Source organism: Neolamprologus multifasciatus, chromosome 7 (assembly GCF_963576455.1).
Source record: "Neolamprologus multifasciatus chromosome 7, fNeoMul1.2, whole genome shotgun sequence".
In the NCBI taxonomy this organism is placed as follows: domain Eukaryota; kingdom Metazoa; phylum Chordata; class Actinopteri; order Cichliformes; family Cichlidae; genus Neolamprologus; species Neolamprologus multifasciatus.
In genome coordinates, this window is record NC_140445.1 from 1,652,186 (window position 1) to 1,676,250 (window position 24,065).

The 24,065-nt window shown below is 42.3% G+C and overlaps 1 protein-coding gene across 3 annotated transcripts in view; it reads left to right on the forward strand.

The window, feature by feature from the left end:
* Window positions 1-24,065, forward strand: part of immp2l (inner mitochondrial membrane peptidase subunit 2) — a 222,847-nt gene that overhangs the window by 38,943 nt on the left and 159,839 nt on the right. The window contains exons 3-5 of one of the 3 annotated variants that reach the window (XM_085165426.1): window positions 5,865-5,968; window positions 9,564-9,678; window positions 9,783-22,755. In XM_085165426.1, coding sequence (XP_085021552.1) covers window positions 5,865-5,968; window positions 9,564-9,678; window positions 9,783-9,920 — 357 coding nt within the window. In that variant the 3' untranslated portion in view covers window positions 9,921-22,755. Of the gene's footprint in view, window positions 1-5,864; window positions 5,969-9,563; window positions 22,756-24,065 lie in introns of those variants that run through there. The other 2 variants (XM_085165424.1, XM_085165425.1) reach the window with 2 other exon arrangements.

Here is a 24,065-nt window from a genome sequence, read left to right on the forward strand (position 1 = left end):
CCAGAACAGCCCCAAAGATGCCAAGGATGCATAAGGCCAAAGCTGACAGCCTGACTTCTTCTTAAATGAAACTTTTGTGCTATTTCTGATGTTTCTTTACTCTTGGTTCGGGTTGTTGTCATTTAGGCACAAACTGCTTCCTTAGGCTCACAGATACTCGTGGTTTACAGTAAAACCTAAACCTTACAGAGACAGTTTAGGAGCCACGTCTTAGCTCCAGCATATAAAGTTGGGCAGCTCACCAGTGGCTGGCTCTGAAATGTGAAATAATAAGAAGACCTGAATCACAGCCATTGTTCACAGCTGTGAAACTTGCTTTTCATGCTTTATTGGACTAAACCGAAACAATGGCTGCCTGGAAGGTAGATCGATCTGAGAACACGTTATTTCCTCCGTCTAATGGGCTTAAATATGAAACCACTAATGCATGTTCCCCTTTAAAGCCTGATATTAAACTTTCTGGCTTTACATAGCAGTTACATTTTCAATTAAGACCCAACTACTGAAATCCAGCAGCTGCACCAAGTAAGGAGCTGACACGTAGTTTTCTTATATAGGTTTTGTTTTGGCGTCAGGGTTATATGTGGTATTTCTTCAGATGAGTTTAATTCTAAAACTCGCTGCGTTTGTTTTGAGAGAAAATGTCCCTGAAGGTGCCGTATGCAGAGTTCTGCCATCCATAAATCAGCAGCACATATAGTTCAGTACATTGCTATAACAACCATAAGGGAACTCATTAAGGTGGGGTGATAATTCAAAGTAAAACCGAGTCATCAGGGTGTGGGGAGGCTGAGCAGAAGAGTAAAGAAACAGAGACTGATGCAGCTGAAACTGGGTTTTAATTGTTACAAAATTATATGTATGATAGTTATTAGTGGCACCCAGTGTTGGTCAAGTTACTTGAAAAAAGTAATCAGTAACTAATTACTAATTACTTCCCCAAAAAATAATCCTGTTACTTTACTGATTACTTATTTTCAAAAGTAATTAATTACTTAGTTACTTAGTTACTTTTTAAAAACAGGATTTACAACCTGAATAGGTGATAAAGTGATAGATCTTTCAGCCCAATTCTACTTTTTCTACATAATCATCATACAAAATGTAATCAAATGGAAAAGTCTCTTTTTAAAACTTGTTTTATTAGTTTTAATCTTTTAACTTTATGCATCAAGCAAAAATTTAATTATCTGCAACATTCTCTGACTGAAAGAAATTAGTTTAATATTTAAACATATTTTCTGCACATTCCAGCACATAAAATAAAATATTTTGTGTGTTTACACTCAGTCTTTCAAATAGATGCAAGTAAAACACAGCAGAAAATAAATAAAGTCAAAGACTAGCGGTCCTGTTGCTCTATTTTCACCTGTAAAGCAGGAGTGGGGTAGGCGGAGGGTTACCCTGGTGCAGGTGTGCAGCGGTCAGTGGAAGAATCCGCGAGTTTCTCTGTGAGTTTCCCATTACGTCGTAGCTACTCGGTGCTTGCTCGGAAGTTTAGGGTTTTTTTTCGCTGTAAAAAGAAGTTTTCTTCCCACGCACAACGGACACTAATGTTTTTGTCACTTTTTATGGAATCAAACTCAAAGTAAGGTCAGTACTTCCACGCTTTAAACGCTGCACGCTCATACTCTCTCTGCACTCGATATATGATCCATTGTTGATCTGCACACAGCTGTTGTCACGAACGTCGCACTCGCTTACGTCACTGTCATGAGACATTCTCGCAAAAAATCACGGTTTTAGTAACGCAGTAACGCAGCGTTCCTACGGGAAAGTAACGGTAATCTAATTACCGTTTTTGCAATAGTAATCCCTTACTTTACTCGTTACTTGAAAAAAGTAATCGGATTACAGTAACGCCCATCTGTGGTGGCAACATTCAAGTTTTCTATGATTTAGTGCTACCTTAACATGTAAATGCACAGACTGTAAATAATTTTGCACAAATTGTCCCAAGGATTGATCATTGATCCCTCACCTAGTACCATTACCCCTGACTGGTTGAACTGGGCTTCCTCTGAAGGGACTTGGCTTTAGAGATGGGGTGAGTCCTCAGTCATTCAGTAAGAGTTCAGAGCAAACCCTCTGCTCCTCCACATTCAAAGGAGCCAACTGAGATGCTTCAGCATCTCCTGGACTCTAGATGAGAGAATGCTCTGGCAGGTGACCCTGGAGTAGGACACGCCGGAAGAGGTCAAGCAGGCAGGGGGGGAGGAGGCTTGGCCTTCTCTGCTTTGCTGACTGTGATGCATGATAAACATCAGATAATAGATTAATAGGTGGACAAATGTTGGATTAACACAATTATGAAGGTGACGATGCTGCAGAGGATGGAGATGTGCTGTTTGGTGCCATCCATGAAGCAGATGATTTACAGGCAGTATACCAACGACCTTAAACCCCTACATGGAGTCTGTAGGTCTGGTGTCCTTGCTCTTATTGCTTAGGTGTATGGCAACACAGAGCTGACCCTGAACTGTTAACAGTGCCCAACGGTGCCTTTTTATGTAGGTGACCCCCTGACACTGACCTCTAACATTTTAACCTAAATAAAGATTTAGCAAACACATCTATAATTGTGTTACCTGGTGAATATTGAGGAGGAACGGCCTCATGGGGGTCAATGTTGGGACTCTGAAGGGCGTGTGTGGATATTGCCAGTTGTTAAAGCAAACCAAATAAAAGTTTTGCCCTGCGTAAACATCAAGTGTCTCGCCAACGGATGTGTGTCTCCCTTTCTATTTACTGGTTGTGCTGATGTGTTGTGTGAGAGCACGGTGACTGCTGTTTACTCTGCGGGAAGCCAAATAATTTCTGTAGATAATGCACTCTGCTGTGCAAAAAGTTTATATGCATCTGATGCTCAGATTCCTATCCATCGGGGACGCGTGGGATCATCTCGGATGCATTGTGCAGCACAACAATGAGCCCCAACATTCATCCAGAGTGATAAAGGACTATCATCAAGCAGAGAAGAACAAGCAGCCCTGGAACAGATGGCGTGGACCCCACAAAGCCCCCGATCTCAGCATCGTGGAGTCATTCTGGGATTGCAGAAAGAGAAAGTTTGGATGTTACTGCCAACTCGTATGGAAAAGGGAAAACTTTCCCTCAAACAGGGAATGCGTATACATCATATAAAAGACTAACAGGACTGCGGTTGCTGTGACAACAATTGTCCAGTCTCTGGATCCAACCATGGAGGAGTTTTCAGTTCAGAGTCTACAGTTCTCAAACCCACACATGGTCCATTAGCTCCAGTGTGTGAGCAGCTGAGTGCTGCTTGTTTCTTTGGACTGCACCGAGTCCTGAGTTCGCGCCCTGTGGTCGGACTATCAGAGCCGGCGCCCGTGGGAGAACCTTCTGCAGAAATGACCCGGACCGTGTTGATGCCATCGCTCACCTGCGCAGTGTACATTTAAAAGCAACCCAACCTCACCAGGCTTGGCTCCCCGTGTGCTCGTCTTCTCCCACAAAGTGACGTCCTGGTCATGTCAAGTTAAACTAAAATCATAAACCAGCGGTGCCCAATCTTTTTTGCGCGACACACCGGTTTATGTCCGACGATATTTTCACGGACTGGCCTTTAAGGTGTCGCAGATAAATACAGCCAAATAAAACCGGTACCAGTACCAAAAAAATAAAATGTATTCATAACACACGGGAAAAGACCCAGGGAAGCTGAGTTAACGATAAAAGTGATAAAAAATAACGATAAAAATGCTGAAAACCATAAATTTCACACCCGAACCTCAACTCAACTTTGCCCTAGGCCCTCTCGCTAGCCATCTCTCGCCCACTGTAAGAAACCTCGGAGTGTTCCTGGATGGCTCTTTTAAACTTGAGAAACAGGTCTCCACTGTGGTAAAAAACAGCTTTTGCCAGTTGCGTCAGATTTCCAAAGCAAAGCTGTTCCTTCCTTTAAAGGACCTTGAAAAGCTTATCCACGCATTTATTACATCCAGACTGGACTACTGTAACTCCCTCTACTCGGGCCTCCAACACTCCTCTCTTTGCCGGCTTCAGTTAGTTCAAAATGCAGCTGCGCGTCTTTTAACAGGCACGAGAATCCATGAACACATAACTCCAATTTTAGCCAAACTACATTGGCTGCCTGTTAAATATCGTATAGATTTTAAAAACTTTTAATATTCTGAATAATTTAGCGCCCACCTATCTTTCTGAACTACTCCATTCATATAATCCCAACAGAGCACTTAGATCGTCCAATCACAGGCTCCTAGTACAACCTAGGACTCGAATGAAGTCGAGAGGAGACCGGGCCTTTGCATCCGTGGCACCCGGACTCTGGAATAACCTCCCTGTTCATGTTCGTACTGCCGAGTCGATCCAGTCTTTTAAATCACGTCTTAAAACTTATTTTTTTACTTTGGCTTTTGATTCTGTCTAGTTGGCTGGTCTAGCTTGTTGTGTCGTTACCTATTGTTTGTTGTCCTCTTTTATTGTTTAACTGTCTCATGCTTTTACTGATTGTGAAGCACTATGGTCAACACTGTTGTTTTAATATGTGCTATATAAATAAATTTTGATTTGATTTGATTTGAACTCTCGCGGCCTGGTACCAAACGACTCGAGGTTGGGGACCGCTGTCACAAACCATACCTGATTTTTAATTCGGCTGCTCTCCCTCCAATCTAGTCTTCTTGTTCGGTGGCTACTTTTCAACGGCTTCCTGTTCTGACCATAGATCTCAAAATTGCACAGAAGGCAAAGACTGGCTTCTGAATGTGAGAGATTTTTGGCCACACCCACAAACTGTTGTCTTGCTATCAGCCAGATTTGAGCTGTTTTCCCAATCAGTTTAGTGCTACCCCAGGAGACGACCCTAAGAACTGAGATTATTTTTAATTAACCCTTTAAAGCTGGTCAGAGCGGGCACGCTCCGTTTTGCGTAACTATTTTTAAATCCCGGTAGCTCTGCAACCACGTGAGCTAGCGCAATATTTTTTTTTGCATATGAAACCGGAGGAGTTGTACTTACATCTTATGCCATCAGCTTGTCCTCGGTCACAGTTTCCTTCCACATATAGCTTTGCAAAAACTGCATAAAAAGCACTTGCAGCAACACAAACATAATATTCCAGAAACACGCTTTGCCGATCCGATCAGCTGTTCATAACACTTCCTACGTCCATCAGCGCGAACTATCGCATGTCCGCCATGACCTGCCCGAAACCGGAAGTGATGTCATTTTCGCGGAAATGTAGTTTTTTACCATCAGGGCCTCATGAGCCTATACTGGTGTTTTTAAAAGTTATGTTTGACTTTATGACTTTCTGTGTGGTTTCTGGGATGCTTAGGACTCATATTGCACTGCTGGAAATAGTTTATTTTGATGCATATGCTGCTTTTTTGCAAATTTGCATTATAATGTTTATTTTCGTTTTTCCTGCAGTGTATAAAAATTGGTGTATTTCAAAAATAAAACTATGACGACACTCAAAATAAATTTCCTGTGGTGGGAAACTATTTTGTGCAACTTTTTTGTATTTACAGTTTTGAGGGATAAGCCTCTTAAATTTCTCTAACTAGAAATATATGTTAAAAAAATCAATTTTTTGTAGTTTATTGCACTTTTTTGCAATTTATGTAATTACTATGCACTTAATGCAGACATATTATTAAAATCTAGGCTGTAATGGTTGTATTGATGTATATCAACTTGAAATGCTCCCAAAAATGGCTCCACAGCATGTAAAAATATAATATAAGCTCTGGTGGACTTGGTTCTATGGTAGGTCTTAAAGGGTTAATAGGTTCCTGTCATTGCAAAGATTGCACACACATAACATCTATGAACAGTGATTTTCTATAAGCTGTGTTTGTGCTTCTGTGTTTAGCCGTTCCTCAACCCAGACGGGGGGTCCAAGTGTGACGTCGTCCTGCTGAATCGTTGGAGTGTGAGAAACTACCAGGTCCAACGAGGTGACATCGTCTCTGTTGTGTGAGTAAATAAACCAAACGACACACGTGTGCATAAAATGGTTGTTTTGTTGAGAAATTATCGGATGGTGATGATGTAAACAAAAACCCCCGGTGCGTCTTTCACTCACGTTTCACGTGTACGTTTGTTTTTGTGTGGACGAGTCTCAGAAGTCGCTCTACGGCTACACAGCTAAGCTGCTGGGTTTGTGTTGATGCAGAAACCTTTATATTCAGCACCATCATCGCGTATAAAGATGTGTTTGAACAAAATACCTGCAACAAAAAACCAGTGTGTCAAAATGATCTGAAAGTGACAGATAACAAATATCTGCTGGAGAAATCAGATGAAGCCACGAAACACTGTGATTAACAGCGGCTGCGGTATTTTAAAAAGTTTGCGAGCTCTGATGGAGAACGCGTTCCCAACATTTGTTTTATTGTGTGTCTCTCTGTAGATGGCGGCTGCTTTTGAAAGCTTAGCGCAGCGAGAACAATAGGAGCGCTCTTTATCTGACATTTCATGGGTACAAGGAGATGAGTCATTTATAAAACTAATATAATTTTTTTGTCAAAGCATCAAAGCTGAGCCGTTGGTCTAACAGTTAGATTATAGTTGTGATAACACACTGCAGCCTCAACGTCAGAAACACATTAAAGCAGGGATGTATGCACGTTTCCTTCCAGTGTTTTCCTTTTGTTAAACAGACACTCGGTCCGTTAAAAGGATTTCTGGAAGTGATTTTTAAGTAGGGATGGGTATCGTTTAGGTTTTATCCAATACCGGTGCCAAATTGGTCCAATAACCTCTCATGTTCAGCTGTCTTTTTGTAAAAAGATAACAATGTTAGCCTTTTCTGCAGCTATAGGGCATATATGGTATCACTCTTGGCTGGAAGCAGCTTAAACAATGGAAAAAACACAAACTTTGTCCAAAAACCTCTCATGTTTAACTGTTTTCCACGTTTTCTTTGGTCATTTTAGCCTTTTTGTCCAGGGTGAAGGGAGTATCTGCCATCAAACAAGAAGACAGCCGCATGTAGCTATGATGCTGTTTGCTAGTTCACCTTACATACATTAATGTAATAACGTGGTTAGCCTACTCAACGTAAATTACACACGAACAACATTAAGCTACTCACGCAGAGAAGAACGGCTGCTGCTGCATCATCATCCCTCATCATTTCTGCTACACTGGCAGGGCTAGGGGCCAGGACTCTCCTCTTCGGGTTTTTGGGGGATGTTGCTAACTCCGGGTCCGATAACAGGCACCACACCCGCAGTAGATGTGCTCGGTGTGAGGTCTCGCAGCAAGCTATCAAATACGGCGCATTTCTCGGCTTTTAAAAAAACGCTATACGTCTCCAGGTGTTTCATCGGATTTGAGGTGTTACCTCCTTTGACAGTATCACAGTATCAGCTTAAAGCACTTGTTGCAGCTGCTGAGTTTGCATCTTCGCCTTGGGCATTTTTAATCTGTAGCTCTGCTCTAAAAGAACGTACGTACCTGGACCCGCCTACTATCCTCGGAAACGTAAAATGATTGGCTAGAATCTAAAGTGTATCACAGCTCAGGAAAAATAAAGCACCGAAATGTGCGCTGCTTTTCGGTCTGGTTACTACCGTTTATGTCAGAACTGGTGCCATCATGGCACCGGATACCGGTACCCATCCCTACTTTTAACGTTCTACGTTTTAACTAGAAACTAAGTTTGTGGGTATGTTCCTCCCGGTTTGGAGGCTAAATCACTTTTGATGATTCTGTTATACAAGTTGTGATTGGAAAGTTTGGTCGGTCCATTGATCCATCCGTCTAAGATCTGGACAAAGTAAGGATTGTAAGTCTGGTAACTCGGGGGAGTGGTGAGTTTTGCATTTATATGGATTTTTTGCGTATTCTGTGTGCAGGCAAACGATGGCCACCGCACTGTGGTGCACAAGATAAGATAAGATGAACTAATAAAGGTCATCTTATCTTATCTTATGCACCACATGAGTCTTTTGCCCAAGGTAGAATATTAATTAGAGCTCCTCTAAGTCTCGAAATTCTTGACTCCATGAACATTGAATAAAACAACAAGGATGCTCATGGCCCGACCCTTCGAGTTTGGACTCTTCTACTGAAAACTGTGACTCGGCCGGACGCCCCGGTCTCGTCTCCAGGTAAGTCAGATTCCCACGTCCGCTTCGTTCTGCTCCGAGTGAACCAAACATAACAAACAGCGAGTGTGGTCCATCGAGAGAGCACCGACTCACACAGAGCCTTCGCTGCTCATTAGACAAATCTCGCTGGAGAGTTTTTGCATCCGAGCGCAGCCTGGGAATGTCTCAGCCGTCCGTCCTCAGTCCCAGACGGCCGCCGCTCCATCGATGTTCCTGTGAGCGTCACACACACTGATTCAACCTGTTCAAACCGGAGAAGCTGCAGTCCCTCCAGCTGCTCCGAGACCCACAAAACTGAGATTTCACACAATGAAATTGACAGATTTAACAGCCTTTTCCAGCTGTTTGATGGCGTGACGACGATTCTGTCATTTTCTCCCTAATTTTTTGTTATTTGAGGCAATCTGTGACAGGAGGCAGGAAGACGAGTCCTCTGTGATTTTGCCCGGATGGCAGCTCCTCTCTGTTCAAGAGTCGGCGCTTTTGTAGGAAAAGAGATGTTTCTAAAAGTGTGTTCCTGTCGGTGCACGGAGCACAGCAGCTCCGAATGGTAATTTAGCCTAATCTGAGTCTGAGTGCTGCTCACTTTGAGCCCCTATATTGTAGCTGAATGCATAAAGAGGCCTCTTTCTGGAGGAGGGGAGGCAGAGCAGCATCACACAGCTGCACAGCCGTATACAGATGGAAAGGGAAATGGGGACACTGGTCGTGTAAAGTTCACCCGAGTGCAGAATCTCTCTGACATTTAGACTCAATCTGCTGTTTTTGTGGCGTTATCAGCACCGTGCACCTCAGCCCTCCTCCCGTCTCTGCCTTTTTCTCTGTTTGTCTTCCGATCTTAAATCACCACCTGTTTACGTGGCAGCCCTTTGAAGAAGACGGGGATCTTTCCTCAAAGCAGCAGATAGCGAGTCCTCCACCTGTGAAAGTGATCTGCATCGCCTCATCACTGGGAATTGTGTTCAAATCTCTCGTAAAGCCGCGTCTATCATCCCGCGACGTCGCCTCGGATTTAAATTTCAAACGTGCGACGACGCTGCGGGCGAGGCCGACTCGGGCTTGTAATTGGCGCTCGTTTTAAGGAAGATCGTTTGGTCGAGTCAAGTCTTATTTACGCTGTTTGGCACGTGCTGGAGCAGGGAAGCGATTGCGTCCTTTTCTTTCTGGAGAGCTCGGCGCTTCTGTGGCTGTTTGTTTGGTGAAGACCAAACCTGATTGATTATACGTTTGACCGTTTTCCTCTGAGCGGCCTCGGAACAGATTTGTGCAAAACATCATTTTCTCCAGGACGGGGAGGAAATGTTTCAGGCGGGTTATGAATCTGCACCACGGACGACATATGGAGTCCCGTGCTGTTTTGTAGGGTTTGAAAGCTTTAATGACGTGGTGAGATGAGCCCCAACCCAAAGTTAGTTAGATGTGAACTTAGTGCATCTTTTTCACCACTTCTCCAGACTTTTGTCTCAGAGGCAAAGCGATGTTCAATCAGGTCCAGCAGCCTGGAGAAGTGCCAGGAAAGCACCGAAAACTCATCCCAGTACTGTCATCCATGAACTGGGTGTTAAACTGGTGAGAAGAGTCACTTTTACCAACTCCCAGCTCCTCCTGTTACATTTCAGAGGGCATCTACTCCACCTTTCCTTATTTTCTGTCAAACACATCCTGTTCCAAAGCTGGATGAGTGGCAGAGATGTGGACCCACCCACCTGCTGGTCAGGCCTTCTGTTTGTGAGGGGAAGCCAATCATTAAGACAAGTTGGTGTAAAGAGGGAGGAGCTCCAACAGCTCATGTCAAATGGAGGATAAACTGAGGGGCTGTGAGACCCTGTGTGAGGTAAATAATGATTATGAACTTTAACCCTTTAAGACCTACCATAGAACCAAGTCCGCCAGAGCTTATATTATATGTTTACATGCTGTGGAGCCATTTTTGGGAGCATTTCAAGTTGATATACATCAATACAACCATTATAGCCCAGATTTTAATAATATGTCTGCATTAAGTGCATAGTACTTACATAAATTGCAAAATAGTGCAATAAACTACAAAAAAATTGAAAATCATTTTTGTTTTTTTAACATATGTTTCTACTTAGAGAAATTTAAGAGGCTTATCCCTCAAAACTGTAAATACAAAAAAGTTGCACAAAATAGTTTCCCACCACAGGAAATTTATTTTGAGTGTCTTCATAGTTTTATTTTTGAAATACACCAATTTTTATACACTGCAGGAAAAACAAAAATAAATATTATAATGCAAATTTGCAAAAAAGCAGCATATGCATCAAAATAAACTATTTCCAGCAGTGCAATATGAGTCCTAAGCATCCCAGAAACCACACAGAAAGTCATAAAGTCAAACATAACTTTTAAAAACACCAGTATAGGCTCATGAGGCCCTGATGGTAAAAAAAACTACATTTCCGCAAAATGATGTCACTTCCGGTTTCAGGCAGGTCATGGCGGACATGCGATAGTTCGCTAGGAAGTGTTACAAACAGCTGATCGGATCAGCAAAGCGTGTTTCTGGAATATTATGTTTTTGTTGCTGCAAGTGCTTTTTATGCAGTTTTTGCAAAGCTATATGTGGAAGGAAACTGTGACCGAGGACAAGCTGATGGCATAAGATGTAAGTACAACTGCAAAATATGCAAAAAAAATTATTGCGCTAGCTCACGTGGTTGCAGAGCTACCGGGATTTAAAAATAGCTTCTCTGACCGGCTTTAAAGGGTTAATAAGTTACAGTTTTGTGATGTGCCGGGTTCATGTTGTAAAGGGGACAGTCGCACAGCTGCAGACTGACGTCCTTTTTGTAAAGAGTCGTCTGCGTTGCCAACTGGAGACACGCAGAGAACAAAACCTGAAATAATTCAATTCAACTTTATTTATACAGCGTCAACAGTCGCCTCAAGGCGCTTTAGATTGTACAGTAGATCGTACAGTAACATACAGAGAAAACCCAACAATCATATGACCCCCTATGAGCAGCACTTTGGCGACAGTGGGAAGGAAAAACTCCCTTTTAACAGGAAGAAACCTCCAGCAGAACCAGGCTCAGGGAGGGGCGGGGCCATCTGCTGTGATTGGTTGGGGTGAGAGAAGGAAGACAGATAGAGGTCTGTTAACACATAGTGAGTGAAGAAGAATCATGTCAAGTAACAGCTGGTCAGGTAACCTGTTTTATTCTGTAGTTTCCCTGAAATCACGTTGAGGTTTTATTCTTGGCTCGAGTTGGAGATCCTAATCACGAGTTCTTGGTCGAACGTTTCACTGTCGTTCTTGTTTTTCTAGCTCAGACTGGAAATACTCTGAGTTTAACACAATAATGAAGGAGAGGATGCTAAAATATATAAATGAAATTTAAGTGCAGGTTATACTCGTTTAACGTTGGGCCTTTCCTAAACCGGATGTAGGTTTTTGGTGTCTGAACCTGATCTGCGAGTCAGAATAAAACCCAAATATCACAAATACGAAGCAAGATACAAACTTGTGATTCATGCTGAACTTGATAAACAGTGAAGAAAGGATTCACATTCTGATTTCTTACTTTCATGTTGTTTCAGTTCATCGAACAAACAAAAGATAACCGAGTAAATGCAACATGCAGAGTTCAATTTCACAATCCAGACCCAGACCTGATCTCTGTCACACCTGCTGAAGTGAAGCAGGCTGAAAGATCTCAAACGGCAGCACATCACGCCGCGACCTAAAGAACCAGAGTCAGTGACATCATCAGTCGGTCACAGAGACTTTTTAAGGCTCCAGAGAACCACAGTGAGAGCTCCACACACCGAGGAAACCTGCAACGGCGCTGAGCCTTCCCACCTCCCCAACCTCTGATCGAAAAATACGAAGGTTTGTGAGCGGCCGAGTTGAAGTCTGGACTGACTGAGGTCATGACAAAGAATCTCGGACGCGATATGAAGGAGTCACTGACGCTGTTAGGTTCAGGGGCAGGTACAAGTCTACATGGCTTCAGTCATGTTTCTGGGGTTGCTGGTGTTGTTAGAAGAGGACGTGTGGAAACGTCTTCCCACTGTGGAGATGTGTGGCAGTTAACGCAGCACAGATTTGACGTGTGTCTCAGCTCCTGAGGGTCTTCACGGGCTCCCCAACAGGATGTTCGAGTGTTAATTTCATTCCCTGGTTGTTATCGTAATGAGATGAAATATAAGCCTGACTGTTATAATCACGGGCTTCATTCCCACGTCTGGAATCTTCAGCACCTACGGCACACTGAGACTTTTAACCCTCTCCAGGCGGGCGTTGCCGATTTGCAACAGTCAAAATTAACAACCTGATTACCCCACATACAAGTTTTTTTACTCAGAAGTACCACTGCAGGACCTGGTTGTGCATTAGCAACAAAAAAACTAAAATCTTCCCCCTTCTGCAGCTCTTTGAGCATCGTTTCATCCTTCAACAGTTGTCGTTTCAGCGCACAGACTCTTTCCTGTCATCTTTCTATACCTACATGCCTCCTTCTCCAACGTCTCCAGAGATCAGGACACATGTCAAAGTCTCAGTTAGTTGTTTCTTAAAATTATTATTATTTTCTGAGGCGTAGACTGTTGAGGTGAGGAAGCAAAAAGCCTGTGGGGTTTCTATAAGCGTCTCAAATACAGATGCAAATGACAGGAGAGAAGAAACCCGGTGAAAACAGCGAGGCAGAAATAACGCAGGGAGTCAAAGAAACGAGCGCTGTGCTTGTGTGCTGAAGGAGTTCAAACTGAAGGAGCTGGAATAACAGTTATTGGAACAAATTGCATTTTTGTTGCATGCGGTTTAAAAAAAGGTGAAGTGTTGCTCACGCTGCCACAGCGGCTGGTTTCCTTCGTCTAAACGAGGCGACTCGCAGCAGAGCAGGTCACTCTGTAACACCACTGCAGTGATGTTCATTCATTCAAAGAAAAGTACGTGCTGTTTGGGTTTGCTAAACGTAGTATTGTAAGTGAGGTGCTCACTGAGCAGCACACTAATGCGCTTCAAACTCTGGATGGGTGGGTGTGCACAGCCCGGTTTATCAAGTCGACACTTAGGATGAATTTTGAGACATAAAATGACAAAAAGCTGTTTTGGGTCGATTCAACTTTCCACATATTTCAAACAAGATTCCCCAGATTGTGTCAGATGTTTTTGTTTTTCAGTATAAATCAAGCTCGTTTTATCCAGTCGCGTTGGTCTGTGAGATTTCCCACCAAAACAACGCTGTCAGCTTATTGGATCTTACATCTATAAGATCTGCAGTACTTCCTCATTAACCCTTTAAGACCTACCATAGAACCAAGTCCGCCAGAGCTTATATTATATGTTTACATGCTGTGGAGCCATTTTTGGGAGCATTTCAAGTTGATATACATCAATACAACCATTATAGCCCAGATTTTAATAATATGTCTGCATTAAGTGCATAGTAATTACATAAATTGCAAAAAAGTGCAATAAACTACAAAAAAATTGAAAATCGTTTTTGTTTTTTTAACATATATTTCTAGTTAGAGAAATTTAAGAAGCTTATCCCTCAAAACTGTAAATACAAAAAAGTTGCACAAAATAGTTTCCCACCACAGGAAATTTATTTTGAGTGTCTTCATAGTTTTATTTTTGAAATACACCAATTTTTATACACTGCAGGAAAAATGAAAATAAATATTATGATGCAAATTTGCAAAAAAGCAGCATATGCATCAAAATAAACTATTTCCAGCAGTGCAATATGAGTCCTAAGCATCCCAGAAACCACACAGAAAGTCATAAAGTCAAACATAACTTTTAAAAACACCAGTATAGGCTCATGAGGCCCTGATGGTAAAAAACTACATTTCCGCGAAAATGACGTCACTTCCGGTTTCGGGCAGGTCATGGTGGACATGCGATAGTTCACGCTGATGGACGTAGGAAGTGTTATGAACAGCTGATCTTGGATCGGCAAAGCGTGTTTCTGGAATATTATGTTTTTGTTGCTGCAAGTGCTTTTTATGCAGTTTTTGCAAAACTATATGTGGAAGGAAACTCACGTGGTTGCAGAGCTACCGGGATTTAAAAATAGTTATCCAAAACGGAGCGTGCTGCTCTGACCGGTTTTAAAGGGTTAATTAAAAACCTATCAGCTGAATTCAGTCATTAAAAAAAGTCAGTGTCTTTTACTGTAACACCTAATAATTGGCAAAAACAGACTCATGCTCTCAGCTCCACTTGAAGTTTCATCTCCCTGCACTAAGATGAGTATCTGTGGAGTAATAATCCTCCAGTCGTCTCGGAGCGGTGCTCAGCAGACGTGTGACGTGCTTTTAAAACCATTTCACCTTTCAGGTAGATCTCGACTTTTTTCTCATGCTCTCAGCCTTAAATGACTGTTATTACTCATCATCAGTGTCACACATGTAACCAGTAGGTGGCCTCTAAATACCAGTAGGTTCTTATAACCGTATTAAATGCAGGTCACTCTGCCCCATTGAATAGAAATAATGGGTTGAGTGTTTCCAAGTGAAAATAGCAGGAAAACGAGACATTAGGAGGCTGACTAACTCCTGCAGGAGTTAGCTGCAGTCGCTCAAACATTAGAGACCAATAACAGGAAGAAGTTTAATGTTGTATTTTAATGGTTTGTTTCATTCCAATCTTGCACTACAAGAAACTTTCAATAATAATTAACTAACAATCTTAATTTAATTACTGCTCACGTTTTGTTTGTGAGGTGTCAAAAACTTATCGTGTTGAGGAAAAAACATTGTAGATTTTTATAAAAATATAGACGCGGTAAGCATGCACGGTAGCGCTGACACACAAAGCGCGACCTCACAACACAACAGGCCAACAACAGCGACCACCAGTAACGCTGCCAAACACCAACCAGCGGCAACAACAGGCCAAAGACGAGAATGAGAAGAAGGAGCAAGCGCCGTCGGCTGCAGGCGTCCTCCAGCAACAGCTTCACTTCATGCCAAGTGTCATTCCAACTGTGTGCAGTGGTGCAGTACAGTACGGTGCTACATATGACAGCAAAGGACTACATAAAGTGCAAAAACTGCAAAAATAGGAATGTGCAAAAAGTAACTTGATGCACGCAAAGAAAAGCGTCTGGACTTCTTTAAGTTACTTGAAGACGTTTCACCTCATCCGAGAAGCTTCTTCAGTTCTGAGGTCAAAGGTCACTCTTTTGAGGATGCCAATGTTCACATTTTGGACAGAGAGGACAGATGGTTTGAAAGAGGAGTGAAAGAAGCATCTATGTCCACTGTGAGCGACCATCTTTGAACAGAGGCGGTGGTTTACGACACCAACTGTCTGCCATCTATAATCCAGTTTTGAGTTCCCTCCCCAGACGCCTTAACGCCCACTCACACCCTGGGACATCTGACCTCAGGAAATCACATGATAAGGTGGGGCCAGGTTTCACAATGAGCTCACCCGAAACTCTGGCTGATTGGGACCCACACCCAGTTTCACACCTTGGCTCAGGCGATTAGAGGATCATCAGGGGGTCCTTTTGTCCCTCTGTGGGGGGAAACTCCCACTAGGTTTAAATCTGGGACTCTCCATCATTTGACCTTAGAACTGAAGAAGCTTCTCGGATGAAGGTGAAACGTCTTCAAGCAACTTAAAGAAGTCCAGACGCTTTTCTTTGCAAGCTCCTTAGACTACGATGACCTGGATGACTGAGAACCTTCACAGACATAACTTGATGCACATTTACCCAGCCTGCCTCTCCAGCTGTGACAGATTCTTCTCATCATGGTGGTGACCAGCAACTTTGACAAACTGGTGATAATTGATGTTCTGGGAATAACAAAGAAGTTCAAACATCATCAGTAGGGTTGATGTACGCCTGTTTCCACACTGCCGCACACTTTAAATGTGATTGTTTACATAACAAAGACACGATTAGTAATCGCAGATAGTTAGAAGCTCGAGGAGGCGGGGCTTACTGTGGCTATAAGGCTTTTTTTAACCCAGCGTTGTCTGAGACGAGCGACCTGATCAAAAACAGGAAGAGGAAACACAATGTTGGATTTCTGCTTTAAGGCTCAGAAACTATAAAAATAACTCGATTTCACTCGTAGGATGAACCTGAAAGAACGTTTGATTTTTCTATAACAAAATGATGTTTTCCTACTTTTGCGCCTGAAACTCAGTTTAATGGAAACCAAATTAATTGGACTTTACTTCCCCGCGGCAGTCACTACACCTTCACGGTGCGATCGCACAGCTTCACACATTTTCTCTTATTTCCTCACACGGTTTAATCTGCTGTCATGCGTCAGACAGCAGCTGCCTCCTTCAACACATTTCATAAAAGAGAGGGCGAGTGAGGAAATGAGCGGAGCGGCCGCGGTGTCTGTGTTCACCCGCCACGTTTATATATTTATTTCTCATCCGATTCCTGTTCAGCAGAGCAGGAAATGAAGTATTCACATCTTCTTAGAGCTCAGATTTATGGCCTTGCTGATTGCTAATTGGCTAGTGAATAATCACGTGTAGTACAGTGAAGAGAGCGGAGCGACCTCGTCGCTGTGGTTTACTGCTGAAGACAAACGTTCCTCCTCACCTGTCTCAGGTTGCAGTGACACTTGGATGAAGTTCATCACATGAAAAATTAGAAATGTTTTAGATCTGGTTTTGGAACAAGAGTGCATGGTTTCATTGTTTCCAGTCTTCCTCTCCAGACGCTTTATTAGCTTAGCTCGGCGTAATAAATGGATGAATTTGAAGATTGTGTTCAGAACTTACCCACCAATCATCTGATTTGATCATTAACGTTCACACTGCAGGCGAAAGCGCATCAAATCCGATTTTTCTGACCCTATGCGACCCATCTATCCGATCATGGTGTCACAGTGTGAACGGCACAAATCTGATATTTTCAAATCCGATCTGGGTCACTTTCGTATGTGGTCCTGAATCCGATACATATCCGATGTTTCAGAAAGCGACTGCTGTTTGATGGTCATGTCGCATTAAATCCGTCTTTTACGTCACCGACACAAGACAGACGCCAATTATCAGCGCCGGAGAAGACATCGCGAACGCTTCCTGGACATCCAGTGAAACTGTTGGGAAGACAACGTTGGAGAAACGTGAACATTTTATTTGTTCTGTATAATCTGCAGATTCTGACAGAAATCTGCAACTATCCTTTGAAGCAGCGCTCCTCTAAAACAGCAATAAGGATCATTATTAGGTTATTTACATTATTATGTCAATAACAAAATAACTTAATAACTTAAAGCAAAATAAATAAATAAAAGTCCAAAACAAGTCTTTATATTAAAGCCATCAGTCAAACAATACTGTTGCTCTGGGTCTAAACAGAGCGCGTTGTGTATGACGTCTTCTTTTGCGCATGCGGCCGCTTTGAGCGTTCACACTAGAGCGCGTTTGCTGTCACATTTTATTTGTAGTGTGAACGAGCAGACAAAAAAATCGGAATTGTTCAAAAAATCAGAATTGAGCATCAAGACCTGCAGAGTGAACGCAGCCTAAGTGTCATCAAGGGTTCAGTAACGGCTGCCGTCCGCGAACGAGAAACTCTTCACAGCTAATTATGTGTTCTTGTCTTTGTTGAAGGTAAATAATCATTTAGATCAAACAGCATGTAAGCACGCAGAGTGAAATGCTGACACACGTTTATGCTAACACAACGAGCCAGAGCCAAAGTCTAATTCTAGCACAGTTGTTGGAGAATAGCAGGAGACCCAAATCTGAGAGACGCACATGGAGTCCAAACTGATTTCCATTAAACTGGTGTTACAGGCGAGCTAATTAAACGGCCCACAGAGGTTTCAGTCTTAAAGAATTAAAAACATGTACTGTTTACCTTCAGATCCCCCCCACTGTCGCTCAGCACATGATCCCCACAGGGCTGCGTATTCAGCCACCCACCGCACACCAACCCACCCAACCTCCGTCATCATCATGTATACCGATGACGCCACTGTGGTTGGGCTCATCTCTGATGGAGGTGAGACAGCGTAGAGGGCGGAGGCAGACGACTTGTCCCGCTCAGAGAACGTCCTTAAAACCAAAGAACTCGTAGTGGACAGACACAGGTCCACTTCTCTGTCGTGATGAATGGAGAACAGGTGGAATCTGTCTCCACCTTCAGGTTCGGTTTCCTTTGCAGAATCAAAAGTTAGTCCCAGTTGTTGCTCTGACAGATGGATTATCACTGACTTTGGTTTTAGTGAGTCCTGTTTCCTGGAACACCAGTACGAGAGTCCGCTTCACCCTGTCCGAGCGATTAGCCTGTGGCAGCTGCTAACTGTCATCTTTCCACAGCCTCCCTGAAGCCTCATAGGCAACCTAACAATACCACTGAACACTAATCACAGCTCTACATTATAACACTCCTCACTTACTGGATCGTTTTAAACTCCAAGTACTCTTATGTCCTGCTAATGCATTGTTAATTTCAGAGTCCAGAGCAACCAATGACGGCTTTCTGTTGAGGACCTGACTTTGGCACGTACAGTGAGCACTGAGTCAAACACATCAGGCTGGAAAACTGTTCAACAGTCACACGTGCAGAAGTGAAGCATTAAGTTTATGTTAGCTTTTCATCAAAGCTCGTTCTGAAATACTCACGAGCTTTCTTTGAAAGCTGGATAAAACCCCACCCCTGCTGGCCTGCCTGGTTGCTGTCCAGCGATTGGTCACCACGCTGTCTCCTTGTGAGAACCCTGATTGGACATCCTACAGCCGGTACTCCGGTTACCGATCAAATCAAAGAGTGTAATCAGACCTCTGTATGATTACAGGTGTAACTGTGACTGATTACCAAGATGAGTAAAGTCGCACACCTGTTGCTGTCGAACGACTTCCATTCAGGGTCCGACTAAAACCGCCGTTTCCTCCTCAGACAGCGATGTAGTTGCCGTGGGATGAGACTACAAATGGAGAGCGCTACATACAAGACAATATAATGTCTGCTTCTGCCTGCACATGCTTATCCACGCCTGATATTGATGCAATTAAAAGATAAAGCACTCGGAGGCAAACCCATTTATTTCTCTTTCTGTCTGTGTCCTTTCTTCTCCGCATGCTGGCTAACACGGGAGACGTCGTCAGCGTCCAACCACACGGCGCCTTCTTTGTTTTTCTCCCAGTATCTCGTACTGGCATCAAAGCAGCACACGGCTCTCCTCTGTTTCCTCGTCTGCCCGTTTAGTGGCGGCGGATCCCTCCCTCCCAGCACCCGTTAGTCAGTTGACATATTGAGGGCACGATGAAGGCTGTATGTTAACGCTGCAGGGAGCGACACACTTAAAGGAAGCAGGTGGGAAAAGAAAGGAAAAAAGTTCTTTCTATCAGGATGTCGTTTCAACTTTTTGGCATAAATACACAATAAAAATCCCACATTGGAAATGTGGATGTCGCCACAGAGTGACTAACCCAGCCCAGCGTGACCTCAGAGCGCTTTAGTAATGTCAGGCCAGCAGAGTTGAGCTCAGCTGTAACTTTAAGGCGTTTCTGTTTGCTGGCTCCCTTTAGTCATGTGCTCATCACGCACAGTGTGTGCTTTGCTACCAGTTAAAGTGCTACACCTGAGAATCCCTCCTTCTCAAAGGTTTTCAAGGCAATTAGAATAGAATAGGATAGAATAGAATAGGATAGGATAGAATAGAATAGCATAGCATAATATAGGATAGAATAGGATAGGATAGAATAGGATAGCATAGCATAATATAGGATAGAATAGGATAGGATAGAATAGAATAGCATAGCATAATATAGGATAGAATAGGATAGGATAGAATAGGATAGGACAGGATAGAATAGAATAGGATAGAATAGCATAGTATAGCATAATATAGGATAGAATAGAATAGCATAGGATAGGATAGAATAGAATAGGATAGGACAGGATAGAATAGAATAGAATAGGATAGAATAGCATAGTATAGGATAGGATAGAATCCTATATTATGAGGATTCTATCATAATATAGAATGATATATTATGGATAGGACAGGATAGAATAGAATAGAATAGAATAGGATAGAATAGAATAGCATAGCATAATATAGGATAGGATAGAATAGCATAGGATAGGATAGAATAGAATAGAATAGAATAGGATAGAATAGCATAGCATAATATAGGATAGGATAGAATAGAATAGCATAATATAGGATAGAATAGAATAGAATAGGATAGAATAGGATAGGATAGAATAGAATAGAATAGGATGGAATAGCATAGCATAATATAGGATAGGATAGAATAGAATAGCATAATATAGGATAGAATAGAATAGGATAGAATAGAATAGGATAGAATAGCATAGCATAATATAGGATAGGATAGGATAGAATAGGATAGGATAGAATAGGATAGGATAGAATAGCATAGCATAGCATAATATAGGATAGGATAGAATAGAATAGGATAGGATAGGATAGAATAGAAAAGCATAGCATAGCATAATATAGGATAGGATAGAATAGAATAGAATAGGATAGAATAGAATAGGATAGAATAGAATAGAATAGCATAGCATAATATAGGATAGGATAGAATAGAATAGGATAGGATAGAATAGAATAGAACAGAATAGAATAGGATAGGATAGGATAGGATAGAATAGCATAGCATAATATAGGATAGAATAGAATAGCATAGCATAGCATAATATAGGATAGGATAGAATAGAATAGAATAGAATAATCCTTTAATTGTCCCACAACGGGAAATTTGGTTGTATCAGCAGCAAAAAAACACACATATACAAAAAGAACAGGACATAGAACAGAAAACAAAAAAACACAATTGTTACATATTTGCATCATGACAACAGTTACCAGAGCACAGCTGTTAAAACTAGCGTACAGATAGTGTGCAGACAGAGCAGGACACTGAAAGATGTTTAAATAGTTAAGAATGTTTAGAATAAGTAGAAAAGTGCAGATTGTGTGATTGTACCTGTGCATTAAAAAGTAGACATGTAACTTCCAATAAGTTAGTTTATATATAATCTGAGAAAAGTAATGTGCAGTTATAACAGTAGAAGTTATTACAGCGCAGATGTAAACATGTGTTTGTTGGGAGCAGTTCAGATCGTACAGTCTGACAGCTGCAGGGAGGAGGGAGCTGCAGAAACGCTCCTTCATGCATCGAGGATGCAGCAGTCTGTCACTGAAGCAGCTCTGCAGCAACATCTACATGCATGGGCTGGGAGACTCTGTCCATCAGAGATGTTATTTTGTCCAGAGTCCTTCTGTCTCCCACCACCTGCACTGGGTCCAGGGTGCATCCCAGAACAGAGCTGGCCTTCCTGATGAGTTTATCCAACCTCTTCCTCTCAGCTGCCGATAAACTGCTGCTCCAACATACCACACTGTAAAAAATGACAGATGCCACCACAGAGTCATAGAAGGTCTTTAAAAGCGCTCCCTGGACTCCAAATGACCTCAGCTGCCTCAGCAGGCAGAGTCTGCTCTGAGCCTTCCTGTAAACAGCATCAGTGTTGTGGCTCCAGTTTATTATTCAGGTGAACACCCAGGTACCTACAAGAGTCCACTATCTCAATGTCCACTCCCTGGATGTTGCACCTTTGCACTGTTTAGGCCAGACGCAAAGAAGACGCCACACACGACGGTTTAAGCTGAACATGTGGCGATGAGCTGGAAGTCCCAGCTGCTCCACATCCTTTAAGCCAGCGCTGGAAACAAGCTTTGATCCAGGCTAATTCCTCTGCTGCCAGGAGGCGTCCCCCCGCCCCCCCGAGCTCCCAGCAGGCTTTGTGTCGCCAGCGTTTTAACACAGTTGCGTTAATTGGTCCTGTTGTGGTGCTGCGTTAAAACCAGAGCAGAGAATTAAACACGCGCTGCACAGGAGTCCTGCTTTAAACCTGCATATGTGCTTTCACTCTGTCATCAGGTGCAGCCACACGTCATGAAGAGTTAGTGGAGGAATTTCCTTTTATATGCCTGAGTTATAGAACCAAGAAGTGGAATTTTGAGTGTAGTTTTACTGTTGAATCAATACATCGTTTTATAGAGCCGAGACATTTACTGCATATGCAGCGTAGCAGCGCCACATTAAATCACAGCTCCCAGCAGTTCATTTCAAGGTAATGATGACAAATTAAAATGACATAAAATAAAGTAAATTTAAGATCATATTTTTAATGCTGGCTTTTAGGTCTTGCATACAGACGTGCTGATGGCGTCGGAGGATTACCTTCAGCTTAATGTTCTTCGGTTTAAGTCGGAATTAAAAGTGGAAGCGTAAACATGGATGTGGACTTTTTTTTTTTTTCCACAAAAGCTGTTTAAGATTCTTCTTCTTTGATTTTGGGGTAAGACTGTTGATGATAAGATGACAGACGAGTGAGTGGGCGTCCATCTCAATATTTCTCACCGTTTTCCTCCAGGGTCTGAACAAAATAAAACATTTAACCTTTTAAAGCCGGTCGGAGCAGCACGCTCTGTTTTGCGTAACTATTTTTAAATCCCGGTAGCTCTGCAACCACGTGAGCTAGCGCAATAATTTTTTTTGCATATGAAACCGGAGGAGTTGTACTTACATCTTATGCCATCAGCTTGTCCTCGGTCACAGTTTCCTTCCACATATAGTTTTGCAAAAACTGCATAAAAAGCACTTGCAGCAACAAAAACATAATATTCCAGAAACACACTTTGCCGATCCGATCAGCTGTTTGTAACACTTCCTACGTCCATCAGCGCGAACTATCGCATGTCCTCCATGACCTGCCCGAAACAGGAAGTGACGTCATTTTCACGGAAATGTAGTTTTTTACCATCAGGGCCTCATGAGCCTATACTGGTGTTTTTAAAAGTTATGTTTGACTTTATGACTTTCTGTGTGGTTTCTGGGATGCTTAGGACTCATATTGCACTGCTGGAAATAGTTTATTTTGATGCATATGCTGCTTTTTTGCAAATTTGCATTATAATATTTATTTTTGTTTTTCCTGCAGTGTATAAAAATTGGTGTATTTCAAAAATAAAACTATGAAGACACTCAAAATAAATTTCCTGTGGTGGGAAACTATTTTGTGCAACTTTTTTGTATTTACAGTTTTGAGGGATAAGCCTCTTAAATTTCTCTAACTAGAAATATATGTTAAAAAAACAAAAACAATTTTCAATTTTTTGGTAGTTTATTGCACTTTATGTAATTACTATGCACTTAATGCAGACATATTATTAACATTTGGGCTATAATGGTTGTATTGATGTATAGCAACTTGAAATGCTCCCAAAAATGGCTCCACAGCATGTAAAAATATAATATAAGCTCTGGCGGACTTGGTTCTATGGTAGGTCTTAAAGGGTTAAACGAGTTAAAAACGGGGTTTCCTTTTCCACGGATGCAAAGAAGACATTTAAAGCAAAAAGTAGAAAAATGCAAGAATACTGTTGTTTGTTGGCGTCCATAAGTTTGTTGTACACGTACGATGACAATAAGAGGCTATTTTATTCTGTTGTGCCGACCACAGTGTGTCGGCTGCTTGTTTTTATCACTGCAGCAGGGAGTCGGGCTTCAGAGACCCAGGACGGGCTGGCGTCCTCCTTCCTGCTCACTGGGAGCTGGTCTAACACTCAGTTTAGCTTCACCTGTTTTTCTGCAGTGAAATCTTTGATAAATGGCCGGCGCTGAGCGGTCACATGGTCAGTTTGTATTTTTGGATGTGTGTGGTGGCTCAGCCCAGAATCTCAGACTGAAATGGACGATTCAACCTTTTTCAGACGGGCGTGATGAAGCTTTTCTCTCTGCGTCCATCACCATTGTGTACTTTGTATTTTATGCGTTGATGGTTGAATTCGATCCAGGACATGATTTGCCATCAATAATAATAAATTCCATTCAGGTTTATTTATTCATATAGTGCCAGTTTACAACAACGGTCACCTCAGTGCACTTTATGTTGTAACGTAAAGAGCGTCCAATTATATCCTGCTATGAAGGAAAAACTCGCTTTTAACAGGAA